We start from the raw sequence: 20,605 nt of genomic DNA, 5'->3' as shown, positions 1-20,605 counted from the left end.
TAATGGTTCCACAGCCAAAGTTTCGCCGGGCACGATCTTATCAAACATACTGTATATAAAAAAATGTTCTTTATAGATCGTAATGAAAAAACATATTAACTTATATGCAGTGGCGTAGCTAGGGTATGTGCCGCCCAGGGCGATCCTTAAAATTGCCGCCCTCCTCCCATACATTTTTTGCAGGGTCATAAAATCAGCATTTTTTAAATAATAAATTGGTTAATATTAAGCTCTTATTATTCGTGGATTTATATATGTTTTAGTGCATTCAGGGTTAAAAACCACACTAGACGATCCCATCGCGAATATGCCGCCCCCAAGCAAGTGCCGCCTGGGGCGGCCCGCCCCCTCCGCCCCCCCATAGCTACGCCACTGCTTATATGTTGTATTCTTATTTTACTGATGTCTATATACTGATAGGCATATGTTTCGCAACCGAGACATTTTTACTTAAAATTTTTACCATTATTAAGTTATGAGGTATGAAGCTCATATTTCGGACTGAGGTACCTACTCCATCTTTCTCCGTTTGATGGTTAAAATGAGTTTTTAATTACGTCCTATTTTAAAGAGAATTCAGTTATTTAAGACTATCTTAATCCATGGAATTTTCAGCATACCTCTATAGCGCTACGTTTCAAAAGCTTCTAATATATCAGGCACGTCATTACCCCCCCTTGAATTTGGACAGAAAAATTCATATCATTTAATGTAATACTCTGAGTTTTATTGAAATCAAAATATTAAAAAAAAAACGCACATGACTGGCCAATATTTCCCCTCTCCTTAAAAAAACTGAAAACGTTCCTTAAACTTAACTAAAACTTCTTGGGTTATCTTGCAAATAAAATCTTAGAATAAACAGTCTCGAATCTATTTTTTAAAATATGACACTTCAGTGAAATCGTATCAGAATACATTTTCACCGGTAGATATATATTATTACCAGTGAAAATATAATTTATCTGGCAGTTGCTAATAAAAATATATGATTTCAACTTTTCCATACGTAGTAATTTAAAAAGGATTGTCCTCTCTTTTTTGTATTTCTCGAACAAAAATGTCCGTAGTTAAACATTATATAGCATACAGCAATAAAAACATATTTTAACATTAAAAAAATAACTTTTTAGTAGAGATTTTTTGATATATAAATTATGAATATGCGACACAGCTCTATTTTAATTAATAACGATATTTATCCATGAGATTAGGAAAAATTAAATAAACCCAATACAGATTATTGTCTACCTCTAATCTACTTCGTTGCTTCTTTTTTATTTATAACACAGTTGAAAGCCTGATTCACTGAAATATTTAACCTAATTTAAAGTACGCACGAATAATAATTTTTGGGTTAAAATCAGATTTTTGCTTTAGAAACTCATCAACAACTTTTTCGACCGTTTCTATTATTTATTTGCATCTGAAGATTCACTTGATTGAACATGAAGCAAAACATAAGATACGTTCCTTATTCATTTCAGGCTAAAAATTGAGTTTATCTTTAAACTAACTGTTCAAAATCATCGTATATTTATGTAGAAAAATAGCAAATGATGAACTGCAACCATGTCAATACATAATTTTAGTTATAAGCCTTTTTAAAAAATCACAATTTGGTTTGTTTGATCGTCCTAATAGAGCTGGCAATATTTTTGATTTACTCGGTAATTTTTATTGCGAGAGAAAAAATCATATTCTGTATTACAACATATTTTAAAACACTCTTTGGTCTTTAAATAACCATTTAATTTGATCTCAATTCCCTATTGAAACCCCACAATTAATCCATCGGTTGAAAACCTCTGCTTCAATATATTTACATGGAACTAAAATAGAGCTAATTATTTAGCTGTTAATGGTTATGTATTATAGTTAAACCTGTAGCCGCTGAATATTGCAACTGACTAATTGATGATAAACTAATAGTTAAAAAAAATACTTTTGTATTCTAATTATTGTTTTGTAGATGTCTAATGTATGAAATTAAAAAGTTTTAGGACTATGATATTATTTAATATTACGAATAGATTCTAATTTATAGTTTAATAATCCAAATTTGATTTATTGAGATGAAATATATGTTGTTAAGCTTTAATGTTATAACAGATGTAAAAAAATGATAATATATTATAATAAACTTATTAAATGATGTTTCAGACAGAGTATAAATCTATTTAACCGTAATTTACAGCAAAACTTAATAAATTAAGACTATCTTCTTTTCTAATCAAATCTAAAATAACTTTTTTAATGATAAAATTTCGAAATAAAAATATTATATAATACAGTTACTGAATGAAAAATCTGATTTTTTTATAAATAATATTAATACAGTGTTTTGTATACTATGAAATTACTGTGAAATTATTTTTTGTTAACTGGATATCATTTTTTAGCATATGAACAAATGTACTTGTCCGGTTGTAGATATTCGTCCATTAGGAAATGTTAGCAGATAGTTGGAAATTATGAAAAAACAATGAAAAACTGTTTTAGATTAATGTATGAATAAATTTACCTATCTCTATTAAAACTTTTTAAAGTTAAAATTTTACACAATTCATTTTCACAGAGATAATAAGTTCTTATTTACATATTCATAACATAATTTATCTCACATATGATACGAATATCACATACACAATCCGAACAAAGTCTCTTATTTACAAGCGATGGACGGAAATAACGATTCCCTTTCACGCATATCCTTTGTCGCGTTTCGTATATATATTTTTTACACTCGAAAGTAATTATTTACTACGCCTGTGGGCAGACATATTTACTGCACCCGATCGAAACGTCATCTCGTGATGACCTCACTCTTTTCTTCTTCACGTTCGTTGTTATTCACACTTACAATAAAATTTCTCACAATACGTGGGCATTTGATATATTTATTTATATAGGCATAATAATTAAATTAGTTATTATAAATTATGTTTCATTATTAGCAAATTCAGCGAATTATGAACGCGCGATTTTCTGGTTTCTATCCGGTGAGTATTATTTACGATCTTCTGGAACGTGTATAAACGGTTGTGTAATAATTTCGAAGCTGAACGTTTTATAGTATAAATAAGCTGCAGTATCGTTGAAAAACGATTCAATACTGTTTCAATATGAATACATCATTACGATCGTTCAGGTGTTCTAAACTGTTGTTTTTTACTATTCAAAAGCAATCAGATTTCTTTATATTTTGTTCAAAGATATAAAATATGTTTTATTGCAATATATTACCACGTATCTGTTGCTAAAAAATATTATTATTAATATATATGTACCAAAAATCGGTACATAAATAAATAATACATATTTTTTACTTTATTTAAAATATATTATATATAGATGTAATGAAAAAGTACGACTTTTTAGTGATTTTTGTACTAAAAATCAACTTTTTTACTTAAAAAATCATATGTAATGAAAATTAAGAGCAAGTATATAAGTTTAATATGTATCTAATGTGAAATATGTATCATAATCTATATAATAAAAATAAGTAGTTTCAAGTTTTTTTAAGTCATTAGACGATCTTCTCTAAAGCGTATTTTTGATCTGATTCTCAAGACGTCATCAATTCATGATCTCTGGAAATGCTCAAAAGTCACACATATTCATAAGAAGTATGACAAATTGTGCATTAAAAACTATTGACTAGTTAAGTGTTGTCAGCTACTGTAAATTTGTTCAAAATAATTATCCATAGAGAGGTCTTTAATCACTTTCAGCAAATTTTGATGGAGCAACTGTTCCATTCTTTCTTTCACCAAAACGGTGGCAAAATCTCTCAATGCAGAAATTCAAGTAGACGTTGTATATATGGATGTTGAGAAGGCCTTCGACAAGGTTTGTCATGGGTTATTTAAAAAAAAAACTGTTGGACCATGGTTGACATCAACAAAAATCTATTAGGTTTTATCTGGATTTTTACAGATTTTCTAATAGGTGAAATTAGCTTAAATTTTAAATGAAAGTTATTTGAAATAATATTTGAATATCTTTTTTTTTTTAAAAATAAAATCTGACTATCATATAATAATTTGCCAGGTTTTCCCAATGCAATGTTATTATGGCTATTATACAAACAATAAATACATTTAAAAATAAAATAAAAAATATGATGCATACAAATTTTTGTATATATATTTTTTTTCAACTCCTCAGAGCTATCACCGAAAACATCATTGCGTTTTGACAACTCGTTAACAAGCTGAGTAGACCGTGCAAAAGGAACGCTCATATTCTGACTGCAACAAGCAAGAATAAGGAACGCGATCGTGACTCCCTATGAATCGCCAATGAATTATTGGAGTGCCACGCGCTCCGTATAATGAACTGAGCATCATGTGCATAGAAAATCTTCATTACTGCTCGAACGTCACTACCAACTCGACGGAAGTATTTCTGCTAAAACACGAGAATTCCGTCGGGCAAGGGGATCTGAAAAATGTGACAACGTGCCACTTGGCGATGCTGAAAGATAGTCGATTGTCGATTGACTACCTTCACAATGACTCCAGGTAAAGTGAATCTAAATTTATATGAATACTGTGAAACACTTTCATGTCATTAGAATATAAGAAATATTTTTATATGTATGTCATTATTAAAGAGCAAAAATAGCAGAGGATCCAGATTGGATCCTTGTGGTACTCCATAATAAGCGAATTAATAATCAGAGTGACAAAAGCCATAGGTCACATATTGATGGCGGCGATTTAACCGTTTGAATGCCACGGACGACGTACAAAGCTCTATCGAGTTGCGACCATATTGCCACAAGCTTCCTACGAAGCTCTCTCATTTATGCTTTGAAATGATATAAAGCCATCTATGGTGAAATTTTTAAAATTATAACTACTCTATACTATAGCTTTCATAAAATGCCGAAAATTAAATGTTAACTTTTTAACGTCGCCAGGGCTGTTATAAGAATCTTGTGTCTTTGAAATTTTTAATAACAATGGCTGGCATTACGGTCGTATATTACGCCAAGGTATTTTGGCACATAGAGGGTTAAGTAACTCGAAGACCGTTCGAAAAACAAATGTTAAATTTTGCTTAAATTTTGAATAAGTGGCTCATGACAAACTTTGTCAAATGCTTTTTGAAAGTCGGTATAGACTACATCTACCTGAATTTTAGAATCAAGGGATTTTGTCACCGCCATTGAAAGACACTAGTGACCATGGAATGACGCAAACGAAACCCGTGTTGTTGGTTTACTAGCGCTTGCCGATTGTGATTATATTATATACAACAATTTAGCAGGTGTCTAATGAATAGTACATTATTATTAAATTAGTAAATCAAATATTCTGACACTGAGTTTAATTGATATTCAGGTATTGTTATTATTTTTTGTTTATTAATATTTAATAATGGAACATAATTTATAGAAATATAAAATATTTTTAAAGAATTAGAAAAATATTTGGGAATTGCATATTTATGGTACTAAATATTTTCAGAATATAGAGGTTTACCTACACTTATGTTTAAAGTACATACATATGTAAGAATCCTATACATGTTTTTTACTGAGAAATATTCAAATTTGAGAATAAGATTTTATATTTATGATACCAAATTTATCTAGAATATAAAAGTTTATTTTTATAAGTCGTTGCTAATATATTCATAGATAGATTTTACACTTTTAATTAAAAATATATATTATATTGATAGTCTTAGTTATAAATTGCCCAAATCTATAATTTTCAATTTAATAGAAAGGGCAAAAAACTCTTTTCTAAGCTTTGTTCTCTTTTTTAAACTATAACATTAATAGCCTTTATTGTCAATCAATTACTGAAAAGATAAAATACTGTTTGGTTACTTATAGATTTATCTGTTTTTTTTTTATTTTATGAACATACATTTTTTTAATAGTTTCGCGATCAAAATGGCGTGTACGATTTACAGTGAAGCTTTCAGTGGCAATGGAATTGTCAAATTTTGTTAGGATTACTTGATATTTTATATATGTGAGATTTTCGTAGAATATGCATCAGAATTTGAGCAGAAAAGTTAAAAAAAAACATAATTTATTAAAAATGTATTATAGAAAAAAATTATATTTTAATTTTGTTTATATTTAGTATGAATATATATATTTAACTTTATTATTATAGATACAAACTATTTATTTATCACAAAAAACGAATATATCTATCAATATTTACATTGAACATGGTGCAATTACTTTACGAAAACAATATTGCCTCTCAGAAGCCGTAACCATATAATGTTTATTTATTCATTTTCCGCCGATATAAAAATGTTTACACATTCTGAAAATTATCCGCAGCTTTATTGCTTTTCCATAATGCGTATTTATGGAAATTACTGACCAATACCAGCGTCTCATTGGCTCCAAGCTCCGCCTCCGACTAATAATTTAGGCGTGGCTCAGCTCCCTCTCCATTTTCCAACTTGTGTGGTCCACGCGTTCAGCTTCACTCGCAAATCGAGCTTCCTGTGAGCTCCTCATCTTTGACTTGCGAACCGCGTACTTTTTAGTTATACCGACGTCTCAAAAAGCATGAGGATGAATTATCCCGATATACGTACGTTGAACAGTGACAGTGCAGTGAACTTGAGTGAATCGTCCCATTCGACCGAATCGAATAAATTAAAGTTCGGCGTGGATAGGATCCTGTCAAACGACACAACAAAATCTACATCTAAAAGCTCGAACTTTTCTATTTTATCATTGATCAAAGACTCGAGGATCCAACAGCCGGTGGTTCTCAAGCCTCGACCTAGCGTTTCACATTCGACTCCTTGTTCAGAGTGCGTGACTTCCTTGTTCAGGAGCTGCCATCTGAGTACCAGTCAGGATATGGACGGTCAGATCGGTATCGGTGGTGGCAGTTTGTCTTCCAGTGTCATCGTTGCCAATTCAAGTGCTTCGACGGTGCCATATGGTATGCCGAGGTACTTGACAACGACTGGATCCATTCTGGGAGAATCGCTTTCGCTGGGATACGTGCACGTTGCCGCCATGAGGCACTTGCCAATCAGGCAGATATCAGGTAATATGTTTGTTGATATGTGTTTTAATTAGGGTTGCCAAAAATAAAAATCAAATAAAATACATTTGAGTTACTTACGATCTCAATCTATGCAAATTTTGGTTTCGGTTTCCCAGTATATATTTTTTATAAAAAACAAAATTAAGCAAGACGTATTTTTTTGCGTTAAACGACAACCAATCTTAAATGAATAACTAGTTCAGATACATTATTTTAGATTTGAAGAACTTTTTTATCAAAAGATGTTAATTGGCTCTCACTTTTGTGTGCAAATTGTTTAATAAATGTTATGAAAATCTCAATTCTCCAAAATAGCTAGTTATCATAAAAAGGCATCTTAAGAAAATTGTCACTGTAAAATAAAATAAAAAATGTATGAGGATGAACTAATCAATTTCGCCAGTGATTATAATTAAGATCTAGAAGATCAATTACAATTACTTTTAAAGCAATTAAAGTTTTTTATAATTTATTTAATCATGATATTTATGAAAATAGAAGATCTTAAAATTACTACATTTCAGTCTAAATTAGAGTGAGCCACATTTTTTTGAGGGTTTTAGCATTGTATTCATTGTTAAGATTCATATACAATATTTTTTATTGATATAGAAAAATTAAGAAACTAAAAGTTCAATTTTAGTCTAATGTCAATACATGATATTAAAATCATTGTAATGGGCGTGACAGCCTTTTACTTTAAATCTTAATATGATATTTTAGCACAAAAAACCTTTAAATGTGTCTCGAGAATAATATGTTATAACATTTTGCCCTCAAAACCAATTAGCTTTTTTTGCAAAACCAATTAGCTTTTTTGCAAAACCAATTAGCTACTTTGATTAAAATTTGTGACAAAATAATAATAAAAGAAATATTTATTGATAAAGTAAGTAAGAATCGTTTATTGAGTAGTGAGTTAATTTAAACACATTTCTTGGTTTGCTTGTATACACCTGGGAGTGCGTTATTTTTGTTGTTATATATTTATTATTATCTATATTGCATTTATAGTCAATTATATAAAAAAAATGAGTGTTTCTCAACGTGTTATTGCTTTGATTTATTTTACTACTTTTTTGTGCTAGTGTGTTTTTTTATATTTTTTTATATTAAATTTCGCTAATTTATTTTACATATATTTTTCGGCTTTTGTGTATTTTTTTTATATAAATTCAGAAGCTCTCAATATTTTTTTATAAAATTAATATAACATATTTTTTGTTATGTTAATTTACGTGTATTATTTTCTACAAAAATCAGTTAGATTGAATCAAATAAAAAAAACATTACATAAATATAATGTTATTTTTTATTTATTATTTCTATAGTTATATGTATATGTAAATATGTAACTATCTGGGGTACTTCAAAACAGTGAAAGATCGATTGCCGTACATGTACGGCCATACCGCTCAAAGAGTTAAAAGCTGATTTAAAAAAATTCAAAAATAAAAATTTGTGGGCCACCATATCTGACCAATTGTATGTCCATATTCATGAAATGAATTTTTGGTACACTTCACTAAAAATATTTTGTTTATTGCACTTAAATAAATTAAAAGTAACATGTATACTTTCATTATGTTTTATATTCATCGTTTTCCATGAATTAAAAACTAATTTGAAGTAATATTTATTGATATACCAATTTAAGGTATAGCTTTTTATTATTTTACTTTTATAGAAATAGCAATCTAATAATTTATCTTTACAAAAATGTTTAATTTTGCACAACCATTTGATATTTCTGTATGTGAACAATAACAAATATATTTTATATATTCAGTAATAAATAAAATAAAATAGTGTCTAATAGTATATATTAATCTAATTTACTATAGTAAAAAAATATATTATTTATATATTTAGGAATAAAATTATATGTGCTTGATAGTTAATATTTTGTCCTGCCCCTATTAGAGCTATCAAATATTATTTAAAATCAATTATATAAATATCGAATAGTCAATGATAAAATATTTGAGTATATTCGTAAATAGTAATAAATACAAGTATATATACATATATAAAAACATTATATCATAAAAAAATACAACAGGAATTATATATAATAATTTAAAAAATATTATAACATTAGATGCTTCAAGCTTTTAATTATTTTAGAGTCTAAAGTAATTAATAGTGTTTGATTTAAGTTTGTCTAAAGTTTAAAGACACAGACTTAAAACCAAACAGTGTTCGCATTAATTTAATTTTTTAATTATTTTTCTTAATTTATTTAGCTTATATAGCTAATTGTTTATACACTAAACAAATATAATCTAAACATACACTACGTTTCTATTTTTGTGGATTATTCCAGGAATATTTTAATACAAATTCACACATTCGAACAATATTCTCCTGACCGTACTAATTTTCTTATACTATCTATCCTTACATTTTCTCTATATAGACATTTTTTCTACCCTTTTGTGTGAAAAGTGTGTTTTAAAGCCGCGAAGTCCCTCTTCCATTGCTAGGCATTACTTTCGAGACGGTATTTATTTTTATTTGTTCGAAATGATGGTTAGAGTGACTTTTAAATTAATTGTGCAGGTGATTGGAACCCCAACAGAGTTATAAATTTTTTTATGGCTTATACACATGTAGAGTACGCTCGGGATAAGAATGCCGGCTTATTATTGTGTGCGTTTACATGTATATGAGAGGGAGAAGCGATGTAGCGTGTACTTCGTTGTCTCGCTTTCTCTTTTAAGGACAGTCGCTGATTCGTCAACGCTGGTATTCGTCATAAAAGTGCAGTGTGGCACAGAAGTTCGATCTTCTCTAATGATTTATTTTAAATAATTCTGTCTTGATATTGGTTTAACCCAGATATGCCCACTGTCTCATGGGTAGGTCACTAAACTCGTGCCACTGTTTTTTTTATTTATAAATGAAATTTTAAGAGAACAAAATTTCTTAGGCAAATCTGGGTTAATTGATATCAAGTCTTCAAATATACACTGTAAGTTATTCGTTCTCTTACCCGTGGATTAAAATATTTTAATTATTTTTCCATTAATCCGTACGTTGTTGGTTTTTTTACACTATTCTCTGTAAGGCTTAAAAAAGTTATTATTCTTATCGTTGCGCCAATGATAATTTTTTAATTAATTCAATGGATTCTAATGATTTAATAGAGTCGTCGAGCCATTAAACAATCTGCGAATAATTTCTTTCCTCATTTTATATCTTTTTGCTTTTGAAGAATAGCTAAAGACTTCATTATTTTTTTGACTAGTGAAAGATTTTGAATTTTGCAAATATTTAATTAATGACATCAATGTCTGGTTTCTTCGATTATAAAATATATTTTTAATTGTCCGTTGAAATTTCCAACTTAGCTCAGATGTATGTATGTTAAATAAACATATATTTTCTTTTAAAATAAAAAAAATAAATATTCTGAGCGAAATTGTTTTGAGCCACACAGTTCACGCACACAATAACAAACCGGAATCCTTATCCCGAGCGTACTCTACATACATATATATTAAAAACACGCATTACATAGTCATCAATAGTGTTTACATTTTAAGGGGAATAATAAATTATAGAAATATTATTTGATATACAATAATAAAAAAAACAGTTGTAGAAACTTTGTTAATAACATGCTTAATATATTGCCTTAATAATTAATTTTATGCTATAATTAATTATTAATAAAAAAATTAACATATTTTTACATAGAACGTTCAACCCTGTATTCATCGAAGAGTATTTAGATAAGAATCCGAGATCCGTTCGAACAAACAAATTTTGTCTCATTTTAATTTTATTATGACAGTATCTGATTGACTGTTTCTACACAGGCCAGGGCCAGATTGGTATTTTGTAAAAATTTATGGCGGTTTATTCACAGCGGGAAATCTATTAAATGGACATATATTCGACTTTCTCGCGCGCCGGCCAGCGGTGCGTCAACTTTTTTTATTAGGTATTTAAAGGATCACACAAACATATACTATATATTACCATTTAAATGGGTACGGCGGGGTCACCAGCACGGTGCATGCGTGACGAACGCCTTCGCTGAAATGTAATCGATAAAAAATATTTTTAATAAATTTTAATATTATTATATTACTATATAATAATTAAATTAGTGATATAGGTATCAGTAACAGAGGTATAAGTCAATGACTAATATTTCGAATCGTGACTGGGAGATCAGAATTAGTGATTTTTATATAATTATAATTGCACAATTTTTTCTGTCAATTGCTTTATCTTTAGTTTTGTCAATTGGGAGTAGTATTTAGTAGACTCAATAAATTTGACTGTATTGTATGATGATAACCTTGTATTAAAAATACTTTTACGTGATGTTTTATTGATTTTTTTAGCTTGTGGAATCTGCAATGTACACAAAAATATATTTTTGACACTGTAGATGCAGCAAGAACACCAGTTAAATTAAATTAAATTTTTTAAAGTACATGTCCCTATTAAAAAAAATTGTCTGCACATTTTTTTAATTCCTTAGATAGCGTTGTTAAACGTCATCTTGTACCATTTTGTAAAAATTCAGATAGGCTTTCTAAATGTAGATTGTTAGTCATTTTCTTTAACACCTCTCATCTATTTTGAATACTATCTAAAGTGTTTTGAACTTGCTAAACGATACGATTAATAAAAACCGATTGAATCATAATTGCGTCGACGCAATCGATCGGAAGCTTCTAAATATTTACGTGTTTTCCTAATTCCGAACCGAGAATAGAACCAAACTGAACCTATCGGTTCGGGGCCGGTGTGTTACGAGACTTAATATTTATATTGGCAAGAAAAAATAATATGTATATAACAAAGTGCATCACAGATCAAAGAGGCTGGCGCAGATTTATCGGTGCGCCGATTGAGAAGCGCTGGCCGGGCCGAGGCAATAAATCTTTCCGAATATCAACTAATAATCTCCGAATACAACACATTAACCTTTACAACACATCGTTGTAATAGAAATAATATTCATCGACGTTTATATCGGGGCCGGCGTGCTCGTGCATGAATAATTTAATAAATATATCAATATCGACTTTATTTATAATATATTATTAATTGGAGGATAATTAATGACCGGCGTGTGTTTGTGTTGATTGTGAAAAATATTGCAATACTTTTTTGACAGAATGGTGAAATTTTAATTTATAGTTGACTGGAAAAAATAATTTAAAATATTGTGCGAACAATTTGAAAATATCTGATACAATACAATATTTAGCCATTAGTATTTCACTTTAAAATCTCGTTTTATATGTAGATAGGTGTATAATATTTTTTTAAATTTTTATTAATTATGACACATTGAAGTTTTTCATTTAAAAATTTTTAAGCAATTTTTTAAAACGTTGTTCTTTGATAATAAATAATTTCCTGTCCTTGATTGTTATACATATATTATGAAAAATATTACAAATAAATTTTGCGCTCCTAATTAAAAGTTTTCGGTATAAAGAATATAAAAAAACATCAAAAACCGTGTATTTTATTCAATTAGTTAGTGAAATTATACTAGTGGAAATAAAACTTCACTGAAAAAAAAGTAATCAAAGTAACATTCTGCATTATGTAAATGGCCTATAAAAATTCTAAAAAAATTTACTATAAAATATAACATGAAAATACAAATAAGCATTTCTTTAAATTTTTTACTACCTAGAATCTAACTAGATTTTTTTATTACACGTAGTAAAAAAACTCAGAAGATATAGATTACTTTCAAAACGACTAATTGTGACGTGTAGCTATATTTATATAAATCGATCTTATATTTGTGGCAAAAGTATTTATCTACATTTTTATTACTGAGAAGTGATGCAAAAGTATCATTCTGCATTATTTATTAAAGAAATTCTACTGAGAAATTTTAAGTAAAAATTATTTGTATTTCATGTTATATAAAATGTGGAAAATAATTAAGTTTTACCTTAACTCAACTCATTGAATTTAAAATCAATACACATAATATAAAATACCGTAGAAGATCCTTTACTTTTAAATCTTTATGGCAAAAATCTTGATGTACTTTGCTATTAATAAAATAAAATACAAAAGTAAAATTCTGCACGATTTTCTAAGGTGAATTAAATATACATATATATATATTTTAAAATAAATATTATATTTTTGGTGGAACTTTTTTGGTGTATTTTTTGTGAATAACTGCTTTTTACTTAATTATTCAAAATATATTATGGAAAAATAAATAAGCTTTTCCTGGAATTTACAATATACAAGCAAGGAAAATCTTTTTACAATAAATTTATATAGACTAAAATAAACGCTTAATGAATCAAATTACTTGATTTTTATTTTGACAATATTATAAATTATAGTTATTAGTAAAAAAAAATATACTTTTCTCTAACTTATTTCTACGAAAATTTTCTTTTCTAAAATTAATAATACTAAGAATTAATTTAGTATTATTATTAATTTCTATACAAAAATCAGCTAGTCATGACATAAATAATTTATAAAATACACATCATTTTAATTGGGTTATTAACTCATTTACTGTGACAATATAAATACGTGAAAATCTAGAACTTTTATTTCATGCGATGTGTTTTTTTATATATATTTAATCTGGTTATTCAGATTAATATTTATTATAAATTTACATAATGAAAATAAAATTTTAAGAGCCTGATTTATGAAAAAAGCGAATCTAATATATTATTCAATAGAAAATATGTTTATTATAAATTTTGTATTTGACAGCACATGTTTTATTATTGCAATGCTATTTACAAAAATCTGTATATTTGTAAACCACACTTGATTTGTCTAAAGTGTCTGAAGGAAATGATTCATTACGGTCTTACTCTGGCTTAAATACAATTTTAAATTGATAGAATTTCAACTTCTCTTCAAGTTCTCGATCGCACGGCCAATGCGTTGATTCGGGATGGAACCAGATTATTTGTTATTGTTATTTTACATAATAGAAATAAAATTTTATGAGCATACATATTTTCTGTATACGCTGGCACATATATTGTTATTGTAACATTTCTTCCAAAAAGGCTTTTAGAAAGAAATTATTTAATACAACCTTGTTCTAGCTTATAATTTTGATAATTAGATGTAATCCAACGTTTTTTCCAGTTCTCAATAGCTAATGAAATAATTTAGGGTCAAACCAGACTATTTGTTTTTGTCATTTTTGATATAAATACAAATCGAGATTTTTAATAGCCGAGTCAATAAAAACGATTCTACTGTATAATTTTACAATACGTAATATTTTTTTATATAATATTTAACGGCACATGTACTGTTATCGTTGCACTACTTACAATATAAGTTATAGCCGTGAATAAGTTGCCAAAGTCGACAAGTCAAAATTCAATAAAAAAACCCGCATGGAGTGGTAGCCGTGAATAAGTTGACAAGTCAAAATTCAAAAATAATTGGGTAGCGGTTTGCGATTTTGATATTTTGTACTAAAGTTCTATTCTAAATTTATTACATACTTTCAAAGCTATTTCAGATCAGACATAAGCAACGTTTCTTAGTGTAAATACTTACAATATCTAATATTTATATTATATAATGTAAGTAATACAATTAGAAGTACCATCCAGTATAAGAACCAATAAATTGGAGCGAAGCTGTTGATCTTATTGATAAAATTATTTCTTGACACATGCATATCAGCTTTGAACGCAAAAAACAAATAATTTAAAATCTCTTGCATATCGAGTTGTCAACTTATTCACGCCCACCGCAGATATATTCATAAACCACACTTAATATAGATAGTATATCGTGGAATGATATTAAATTATTATTGTAATAAACTACATTTTAAAACAAATTAATTAAAAAAACAAGGCATATAAACTTTTTATTTATATTATTAGTTATTGCCTTGATTGCTATCTTTAAAGTACTGTTTACACTATTTAGCGAAATATTTTATTTCAACATGCTTTGTATATTTTTTTACAGAGCTTTATAGGGCAAAGTTATTTTTATTTTCGTTAAAGAAACAATCCTAATATCTAAAATACACGTGTTAATATTATAAATTGTTTATAAAATAATGTGTATATGATGTTGATTTTACATTTTAAAAAAAGATAAAAACGGAAACATTTTTATTAAATCAATCTTTAGTCGTAAATCTGTTCCCGCTTGATTGTTATCATTACGGAATCGCGTTAAGCGTTCTCCACTATACGATGACTATGATTTATGTAAGACTAAATAGGAATTCATGTAATAATTAATACATAATATTCATATCGATGAAAAGCAATTATAAAATATATCACATATATAATAATTTAATATTATTTTTAAGCTTTATAGTGCGTATTGTATTAAATTTTAGATCTATAGTAGTCGTGTCCTCCCACGCAATAACGGATTGACTCGATCTCTTTTTTTATTATGTTATATATTGTGTCACACAATAAAGATTAAGTTCTAAACTACATAGCATTCAAGCACATAAGGAAGTATGCACATTAAATTATAAAACTATTGTGATCAAACGCCTGAATTGCTTTGATGTATTACACTTCACGCATGAGAGCGAATAAAAATATTTATTTGATAGAATGACAAACGACTTTTTATAGAATAAAATCTTATTTATAAATTGTGTATATGCTTTTACGAAGAAGATGCAAAAATTAAGCCCACGCTAAAATTCCTCGAATAATAATCTACATAAACAGTTTATAAGTTTGGGTAAACAAGTAATGATTTAAAATGTATTTTATACTATTTAATAGCAAAGTATATTTTTTTATGTAAATTCTATTTAAAATTATTGATTTATATGCTATGTAATAATATTTGTAAATATTGTCATCATTTTATTATTATTTATTGGTAATCAAGAAGTCACGGAATTTTTCAGGAAACTTTAGAAAAATCTCTTTATTTTAATTCCGTTAAATCCTTCAAGATTCGATTTTGTATGTAAAACGAAAATTATTAGAATATACTTATATTCTGAGAAATATATTTAGTTTTAATTTCAGTAAAATTGCTGAATTATTCGTTCTGTTAGAAATTATATGTATTAAACTTTTTGGCACTCAAATAATTTTGATATTTTTTTGCTAACAAACAGGGAATTAAAACAACTAAAATAATAAAATATATATAATACTAATACTTTATGATTTATATCATATAAATATTTTATTGTTTCATGAGAATAAAAACTATAAATAATAATAAGCATCTATGTATTTTTTTTGCATTAAATTTTGTTGAATTTTATTTTTACCTATTTATGTAAGAATATTTGCACAAGAGATTAAAACTTTTTTAAGGACATGCAGACTAAATGAAATATTAAAATTAGCTTTGATACTAAATTTTATATCATAAAAAAAACACACTCATCAATAAGTATTTGATTGATGATAATTACAAGGTATTCTTAATGAAAAAATAATCTTATTAAGGTACACAGGTGAATTTATTTTTTCGTAGTATTACTTTTTATGGCTCCACTTGATCATATAAAATAATAAATAAATTATCTAACATAAAAAAATATTGTTTATTGTGCTAAAAATATTTTTAGCATAGCATTAATTTTGTAAAATTTAATATGATTAGATATAAAATTAATTAAAATAATCACAAATCATAGTCACACTATCGCACTAAGAAGACTTCAGGAGCGGTTTTTGAGAGTTTTCTCGCGTCAAAAGCGCAATATGGTTCCGTTCATGAAAATAAACACTTTTGTTGGTAACATATCTAAATTTACGTGTATCCTCAATCAAGATTTATGAGTCGGATGAACCGACGTAAATATTTTAACGATTCCACCATCGAAGCGTTATTTAGTATAAAATTTAATTATACACCATTAGTCACTATTTATAACATTTTGATTACTTTCGTCTATCTTTAAATTGATTAACTCTAAAATAAATATAAATAAAACTACTTGTTTACTTACAAATAAAAATATATACAATAGAGAGTAACTAGCTTGATCATAAACTTTAAATTATTTTTTTAAATATAAACCTACGACGCGTTGACCAGTTTTGCGAACCATTGTGGCCACGTCGTGCGGCCCACGGAGCATATGCGGCCGATCACCGCGTAATGTCGGTAACAGTTTACAAACACACTAAACACGAACATGTGTTCAAGTGAGTTTGAATTGCCTCAACGAAAACATTTCGAATGCTTTAATGGTGTTTTATTTGGGGTCTATTTACGAATGGGCCTCATCCGAAGACCCTTTATGAGGTCACGACTAACGTGTGCTTCCGACCCTTACGCATGTACATATCTATTCGATACTAACACATTATATTTATATAAAAATAAAAAAAAACTATAAACTAGAGGCTAACAAAATTGCGTGATTTTTTAATAGACAACTTAGCTGTTCCTAAAAATAAACAAAATGATGATTTTTACTTATTCTGTTAGATAGTTTCGTGATACTAGGCAAGTGCCATTTTTTTCCGTTGATCAATCATATTATACAATTCACAATTAACAATATTAATGATTTTTGTTGTGAAATATTATCTGAATATCACCTGAGAAGAGAACGTCGTTCATCATCTTATTGTCATTCATCATTACAATCACTCAGTGGTTCGTCAATGAATATGTGTGTGTGTAATTGATGGTCGATTTGTATGATTGAATGTATAAAACAAACCTGAGGATCGCACGTGGGTGGCAGCGCTTCTCAAATTGTTCAAATTTAAAATATGGATTTAATAATCGATGTTTAAACTATAGAAAACGTACATAATTTGACTAAAATACTGATTATTTAATCATAATCAACGACTACTAAGTAAGTAATGAGACACCAGACTGAAACCAAAATCTGTAAATCAGTGACATATATTTTAACACTGTAAATAATATGTTCAATAATTTATTGATAATTTGTAATAAAAATAAAAATCGTATCCCGAAACCATTTCATCCAAATTACCAAGCTATGTTTGTTATTACTATTTCACATACTTCACTGATGTCAACCGATTAAGCCCATATTGTAAATTCTAAAATGTTTAGAGTTTGTAAATCCGTTGATATTCTACAGCAGCGGAATCGGCGCCAGTGACACAGGACACATGGTGGTAATTGTCAATGACGTCTTGTTTACATGGAAGCATCCCCTTTGGCTACTTCTGGTGTTATGTTTCCAGCTCGTTACAATATCTTTATAGCCATCTTTCGAAACACTTGAGATAAATGGTCTTTTAATGTTTATTTTTTTTTTATACATTTCAGCATATCGCCATCCCATGCAAGCTAACTCGCCAACTTCAAACAGTCAACACATCATATCCTCTTCGACGCACATCCAGGGAAATTCGGTGCACGCTGCTTCAAAAAGAAAGAGGTCTTGGTCCAGGGCTGTGTTTAGCAACTTGCAAAGGAAAGGACTGGAGCGGAGATTTCAGATACAGAAGTACATAACGAAACCTGACCGAAGACAATTGGCGGCTACATTAGGATTAACGGATGCACAGGTAAATTTATGGTAAGGTTTATTTGAGGAAAGTCCAACATACTAAAATATTATGCAGTAATATTTCCAACTGTAATTGCTTTAACATATGCGAAATAATAAAAATATATAATGCATAGGCATCGAATCGAAAAACTTTTTTCTCTTCTAGTATTTTCGTCCATATTTTTAGCTTACTTTTGAAACGTGTAATTTGTTTAGCTAAAAAAATGGTAACATTCCGTGACTTACTAAATCTGCTGATTGTGTCAACTTTGAAGCACAACTCATATTATAGGTTACAAAACCGTGTATTAAAAAAAGCGTATTTAGCCGCGTAGCTAAATTTTTTTATTTTTAATTATTATAAAATATTTTAATAAATAACTTGTAGACGGTAAACGTTTCCTATGAATTACTTTACCCGTGTGTGAATTATTTGCACTAAGCATTTAATACTTTGTATTATAAATGTAAAACTTTGCGCTATAAAAATAGATTGCACGTGCAGCGTATGGTCCAGGAACGTCATTTAAGCTTTTTGCGGGAGGGGGGAGGGGGCAAAAATCGGCTAGTCTATGGTCGTTTTATAGTATTTCGATTTCATGAAATAGCGTAAATTTTTCTAGCCAAATTCAAGATGATTGCTGTGCTATTTAATCATTCTTTTAAGTAGATTCGTTGCAAAGAGTTACTCATGGGGTGTTCACTGTTCTGACCAACCTGTTAAAATTTATTTGGCCGCTTTTGTAGCTGTTAGGGCCAACCTAAAAATGTGACAGTAGGGAATACATAGCCATTGGTTTTGGAGCATGGCGACGTCATTCTAAACAAGTACCAAAAAACATTCTTGCAACATATCTTTTAACAACGATTTGTTAGAAGATCTGTTTCTGCGTTCAAGATCAAATAAATTTAAACAAATCGTTGTTGAAAATCTGCACAACCCACATATCTCATTGGTTACCCTAAAGGGGAGTAGCCATCCGGTACTACTTTTTTTACAACAACACTACTACTAGAAAGTATCCGTTTCATAATGGAAAGCGTGCGGTCTATCATTTGCTGTTCAAACCAAAACCTAATCTAAACGAATCGCCCAAACTTTAAAAAAAATACACCGCAACAAGGACGTCATTTTGGGGCATCTTTTCAGCCTTGTATTTGGCTAGAAAATCCATTTAAAAAATACTATGAATCTTAATGTTAAAAAATAACATTAAGATGACGTCCTTGTATAAAACAGGTTTACTTATAAAAAACATAAAATTGTACATACTTTATGGCCAAGGATGTCGTTCAAAATTGCTTCACATAAACTTAACCGTGATGCTCTTCTTTATTTCACATTATTTGCTAGTTTGTACCATTTGTAAATCCTTCGTTTGGACACAGCCTCGTAAAAAGCTTTCTCAAACATTTGAACCACTTCACTGTACGTTATTACATTTACAATATTGTATCATAATTTTTAAAATTAATTTATTATTTAAATGCATAAGGTTGAGAATATCATGTGATTGGCAATGTTGTTTTTGGTATTATACCGTTCTTGATTAAACAATGATTATTCTCTGAACATCAGAATCATGATATTGCTGCTATTTACTACAATCTTCAAATGTTTGAGAATTGTTAACTCAAATGTCTGAAAACAAATTAGGTTTAATAGTGTTTTTTAGATAGATTGAGAGTTCATCTCTTGACTTACTAGCTTTTACCTGATGAATCTTTCTTGTCTTTTTAGGTGAAAGTCTGGTTCCAAAACAGAAGGATGAAATGGCGTCACACAAAAGAAGGAAGAGGCTTGGGTATAACTAAAGATGAGCACAGTATAGGAGCCGATTCTTCTACGCACGACAACGAAGACATAGACGTTGACACAGTGAGCGACTGACAAACCAAAAGCCAAATTGATTAATTTAAGTACAAGGTGAGCCAAATTGTCGGCTCATACAAGAAAAATGTAAATATTTTTGTGAATAAAATAAAATACTATTAAAACGATATTTTTTAAACAAAATGTATTGAATTAAAACAATACAAACATAGTGTTAAATACATTAATTCGTTATATATA

General features: G+C 28.5%; 1 protein-coding gene and 1 long non-coding RNA gene across 3 annotated transcripts; one reads left to right on the top strand and one right to left on the bottom strand.

Annotated features, from left to right (window-relative positions):
• The first annotated feature begins 6,440 nt into the window (after nt 1-6,440).
• On the top strand, nt 6,441-20,529 carry LOC148235346 (uncharacterized). 2 transcript variants are annotated; one of them, XM_088186159.1, is made up of 3 exons: nt 6,441-7,046; nt 18,306-18,547; nt 20,273-20,529. In XM_088186159.1, exons 1-3 carry the CDS (start codon nt 6,554-6,556, stop codon nt 20,420-20,422), a joined length of 885 nt encoding a protein of 294 aa, XP_088042285.1. In that variant the 5' UTR covers nt 6,441-6,553; the 3' UTR covers nt 20,423-20,529. The 2 variants fall into 2 exon arrangements, with proteins under 2 accessions (XP_088042285.1, XP_088042286.1); XM_088186160.1 differs by having other exon boundaries at nt 6,470-7,046; nt 18,306-18,558.
• Nucleotides 18,281-20,377, bottom strand: LOC148235347 (uncharacterized). The gene is made up of 2 exons (XR_015809620.1): nt 20,247-20,377; nt 18,281-20,173 (listed from the first exon to the last, which is right to left on the bottom strand). It is a non-coding gene; the product is annotated as an uncharacterized LOC148235347 (long non-coding RNA).
• Nucleotides 20,530-20,605: the final 76 nt, after the last annotated feature.

Source organism: Plectrocnemia conspersa, unplaced genomic scaffold (genome assembly GCF_051122295.1).
Source record: "Plectrocnemia conspersa isolate PC_06_02 unplaced genomic scaffold, ASM5112229v1 ptg000005l, whole genome shotgun sequence".
In the NCBI taxonomy this organism is placed as follows: domain Eukaryota; kingdom Metazoa; phylum Arthropoda; class Insecta; order Trichoptera; family Polycentropodidae; genus Plectrocnemia; species Plectrocnemia conspersa.
This window is presented reverse-complemented; position numbering and strand designations above follow the sequence as displayed.

Bases quoted from the DNA above. Each gene is read 5' to 3' on its own strand.
- LOC148235346 (XM_088186159.1), top strand. From the start codon at position 6,554: ATGAGGATGAATTATCCCGATATACGTACGTTGAACAGTGACAGTGCA. The intron at 7,047-18,305 runs GTAATATGTTTG...TATACATTTCAG, and splicing joins GCCAATCAGGCAGATATCAG to CATATCGCCATCCCATGCAA. The intron at 18,548-20,272 runs GTAAATTTATGG...TTGTCTTTTTAG, and splicing joins TAGGATTAACGGATGCACAG to GTGAAAGTCTGGTTCCAAAA.